The 4,606-nt window shown below is 44.5% G+C and overlaps 1 protein-coding gene across 1 annotated transcript; it reads right to left on the bottom strand.

Moving 5' to 3' along the window:
• Positions 1-215: 215 nt before the first annotated feature.
• Positions 216-1,115, bottom strand: LOC147596601 (olfactory receptor 14A16-like). Its single transcript, XM_086769756.1, has one exon. The coding sequence runs from the start codon at positions 1,113-1,115 to the stop codon at positions 216-218; it is 900 nt and encodes a 299-aa protein (XP_086625882.1).
• Between the last annotated feature and the right edge of the window lie 3,491 nt (positions 1,116-4,606).

Consider the following 4,606-nt stretch of genomic DNA (forward strand, 5'->3'; position numbering starts at 1 on the left):
TATTGGAGAGGTCACATTCGACAGAGTGTGGTGCAAGGCTCAGACACAACCAAATCAGGACTCAAAAGAGGCTCTAGAGAGTCTAGGGAATTATATGTAATTAGAATTATCAGAGAGGAAAAATAAAACCTCCTGGCCTAACATAAATTCTAAGAAAGATGCAGAGAAGGGGAGGTAGGTTGTTGTCAGTGAAACTACGTCCATTGTGTGAGTTTTCATAAGGCATCCTTGAGCTCCTGGTTCCTCATGCTGTATATGAGGGGGTTCACTGCTGGAGGCACCAGTGAGTACAGAACAGTCACCGTCAGGTCCAGAGATGGGGAAGACATTGAGAGGGGCTTCAGGTAGGCAACCATGGCAGTGCTGATAAGCAGGGAGACCACAGCCAGGTGAGGGAGGCATGTGGAAAAGGCTTTGTGCCGTCCCTGCTCAGAGGGGATCCTCAGCACAGCCCTGAAGATCTGCACATTGGACACCACAATGAAAACAAAACAGCCAAAACCAAAACAGGCACAAATGACAAGAAGCCCAACTTCCCTGAGGTAGGAGTCTGAGCAGGAGAGCTTGAGGATCTGAGGGACTTCACAGAAGAACTGGTCCACAGCATTGCCCTGGCAGAGTGGCAGTGAAAATGTATTGGCAGTGTGCAGCAGGGCATGGAGAAACCCACTGCCCCAGGCAGCTGCTGCCATGTGGACACAAGCTCTGCTGCCCAGGAGGGTCCCGTAGTGCAGGGGTTTGCAGATGGCAGCGTAGCAGTCATAGGCCATGAATGTGAGAAGATAGTACTCAGCTGACATAAAAAAGAAAAAAAAAAAAACCTGTGCCATACATCCTGCATAGGATATGTCCCTGGTGTCCCAGAGGGAATTGGCCATGGCTTTGGGAACAGTGGTGGAGATGCAGCCCAGGTCAAGAACAGAGATGCTGAGGAGGAAGAAGTACATGGGGGTGTGGAGGCGGTGGTCGCAGGCTATGGCAGTGATGATGAGGCCATTTCCCAGGAGGGCAGCCAGGTAGATGCCCAGGAAGAGCCAGAAGTGCAAGAGCTGCAGCTCCCGTGTGTCTGCGAATGCCAGGAGGAGGAACTCAGTGATGGAGCTGCTGTTGGACATTTCCTTCCTCTGGGCACTGGGGACCTGTCCAAGTCAGAAAAGGCAATTTCTCATAGAACCATCACCCTCCCCAAAGACTCTGTCCTTCCAGAAAGACCTTCATGCAGCTCCCTGGCTGAGCTCTGGGTTCTGCTGGCTGAGGGTGCAATGGGGAGCAGAGGGTTCTGCTGTGGGCTCCTGAGGAGTCAGTGCTGCTGTGCACCAACAGGCAGGAAGGAACCAGGAGTGATCTCTGTTTAAATCCCCTCATGAAATCAATGACATTTCAGCACTGTCCCTCCCTGCTCAACCGACCGCAGAGCAGAGCTCTGGGGAGTTGGTTATGTTTCTTTTGTTCCTGCCTCCTGTCCCACCTGAGGAGGGTTTGCTGAAGGCAGACATCCTTGGCATCTCTGCGACACTGCAGGTGCCATCCTGAGAGCCCTGGGAGGCAAAGGGACAGAGCCTTGGTGCACAGGGAGGACAGACAGTATGTGCATCTGTTGACGCGGAAGTAACGGACACTGCTGACGACCAATATGATCAAGCAAATGCCAATTTATTGTTGATACATCCCGGTTAATATAGCCCTTCTAATTCCGTATCATGCACAAGCTCTCTACTAATTGGTTAACTATATCATGCACGCGCTCTTAGCTAAAATACGATTCATTAAGTCTCTATGTTCACGCGCACGGCTCTCTCCACCTGCACCCTGCTTCACGTTCAGCCCCCAGTCACGTATGCCAGCTGTTTTCCTTCTTCTCAAGGTTGCTTCGTTTACTTTCTCACAGGAAGCTTCATTACTTTCTCACAGGTGGCCTCATTATTTTCTCACAGGTGGCTTCAGTACTTTCTTACAGGCGGCTTCATTACTTTCTCACAAGCGGCTTCAGTGATGTCCTTGAGGCCTGCTGCTCCCAAACATAACAATTCCATTCGGTCTGGATTGTTCACTAAGTGCCCCTGGTACTCCAGGTATCCAACAAATCCCCCTTTTTGTTTTGAACAATCCAGACCCACTTTCATCATAAGTTCCGTAGCTTTCACAAAGCATTTTAAAATATACCCCAAAATCATCAGTGTCAACAGCAAACCCATCAATAATACCAACCCATAAACTATCAAATCTTTTAGCCAGCCTGTGATCCCCAAGGATTTCAACCAGTCTGTTAACCTGCTTTCCACTTGTATTGCATGCATGTTGCATCATAACTCTGCCAACTGATAGCGTATCGACTTAGAGTGATCAGAAACATTCATGCAACACATACCTTCAAAATCTTCATGTCCATGCGCTAATAACAAAAAATCAATGGCTGCTAGATTCTGCAAAAATATCATGACGCATGCTATCCATGTCTTCTAATAATCCTAATAACATGCTAGAGGTTAAATTCATTTGCTTTTGTGCCCAACAAGCTAATTTATTTAAGTTAGCTAAAGTTTTTGCAGTTGCTGCCCAAGGAACAAATAAAGATAATGCTATCCGCTCAGCTGTCCCCAACAGGGTTAAATTGCTGTCACAATGTCAATACTTTTAGCGATCTTCTTGCTCGAGTATGATACCGTAATGTTCTCATAGGTGGAGCAAACACTATCAATTTTCCAAAATAACATGGTCCTCCTATGGCCCTTTTTGGTACTCCTGACCTTATTTTACTACAATATCAACAAGGTTCATGGTTGTTTGGTTGGTTTTTTTTGTTTGTTTGTTTGTTTGTTTGTTTTTTTGAGCCACATTGTCTGTATTGAGTTGTTAATCATTTTTTGCAAGCATGGTATGTTAATGATTATGCCTAGTATGATGCCTAGTATCACAATTCCGATTTTAACCAAGGACAGCAACCACCCAGTTATGCCACACACAACCTTAGTTAATAAAATTACTGATCACACGTTATACATATTCATGATTACGAAGCAAAGCTAAGTTTCACTACTTTCTAGTAATTTTCTACTATAACATTTTTCTACTATTATAGATATAACAACTCCAGTAACTCTCTTATCTATAAGAGCAATTACTAGTTTTCTGCAGGCCTCTGTTGAAACAAGCCATAAATTCTGCTAACAATGTTTTGGATCTTAAAGCTTCCCTTCTCATTCCATGGCTTTCTTCCTGAGAGCATGATTGCATTCCTCCCCCAAGGTCGATGTGCTTTCACTGATACCATACTGGCTCAGCGAAATACCACATCTCCCCCTTCTTTGTTTATGAGAAGAGGATTGTTTCAACGCTTTATCTATTAAAGTCTGCACACATTTTAAGACACAGAATATAGATCAAAATACATATATAAAAGGAATGAATAAGCATCCTACAGCTATTAGTAACAAGCTTATATCAAGTCACCAAAAGATTTCGGAATATATCAAAACCATCACTTTGTTGCTGTTTTTGTACTCCTTTTTGCAAGTTTTGAATACTTTTGTGAATAGATTCCGAATGATCAGACAGATTCATGCAGCAAAGCCCATCAAAATCCTGACAATCATGATTTTGTGCTAATAATAAAAAATATATTGCTGATCTGTTCGGTTACTAACCCAACTATGCCAAAGACACCGCTGAGCAAGAGGCTGTTTATCAGCCGGGTCAGAGCAGAGAAGGGAGACAGGCGCAGCACCTTCAGGGCATCCCCTGTTGTAAATAAAGTGTGCTCTGGGTCCGTCCTCTCCCCTCCGCTCCGAGCCACCTCTGTTGATACCCTCAGCAGATTCAGTGAAAGAGTACTGACTAGGTGTTGCTGCATGCGTGGCCAGCGCATACAACAAGGCCTGACTAGACGTTGCTGCATGCGTGGCCAGCACATGCAACAAGGCCTGTCAAAATATGTGCTCTGCAGGCTAACAGCGGTTCTGTTTTGTAAAGTAGCATAGTATATAGAATCTACATCAGTTAACAGCGTTAATAATGCTGATGCAGTTGTATTTATTTGCTTAGCAAGCCAACAGTCCAATTTATTTAGTGTAGTTAACGCCTAGGCACTTGCCACACCAGGTGTAAAGACTGAAGCAGCAATAATTTTACTTTGTTTCCAAAACTCTGTATTATCTTGGCAATCAGATTCAATGCTATGTATGCTTCGTTTAGGTCTTCTATGCTGTCTGGATTTTGATATGTGCTCGCATGATTACGTCAAGCTGTGTCGTTGCAATGTATAGATCTTAAAGCATTTACAATCATTACCCCTCTAGAAATATTAGCTCTTGAATAGTTAAAAAATAGACAGAAGTCCATCTTTACTGATCCCAAAAAGTTCCATCTTTTGTAGTTTTAGCACTCAGCACTCGTGGTTGCTGCTGTTTTACACAGAGTTGCCATCCTACCGGTATCTGGCAGGTCAACCAAACATGTTCTGAAACACCCGCAGATGATACAGTCAGGGATCCACTTGTTTACTGCTGCTGTAAAGACATGAGCGTATCCCTTCCCCCATGTTATAAGAGGGAACGGTCCTTCCACTTATACACAGCTTGACTCAGACAGGAGTATCTGTTAACCATGT

The sequence above is a fragment of the Chlamydotis macqueenii genome, chromosome W (genome assembly GCF_036417535.1).
Source record: "Chlamydotis macqueenii isolate bChlMac1 chromosome W, bChlMac1.mat, whole genome shotgun sequence".
NCBI lineage: Eukaryota > Metazoa > Chordata > Aves > Otidiformes > Otididae > Chlamydotis > Chlamydotis macqueenii.

What these genes read in the sequence shown, in the direction of transcription:
- LOC147596601 (XM_086769756.1), bottom strand. Translation starts at nt 1,115, where the DNA reads ATGTCCAACAGCAGCTCCATCACTGAGTTCCTCCTCCTGGCATTCGCA.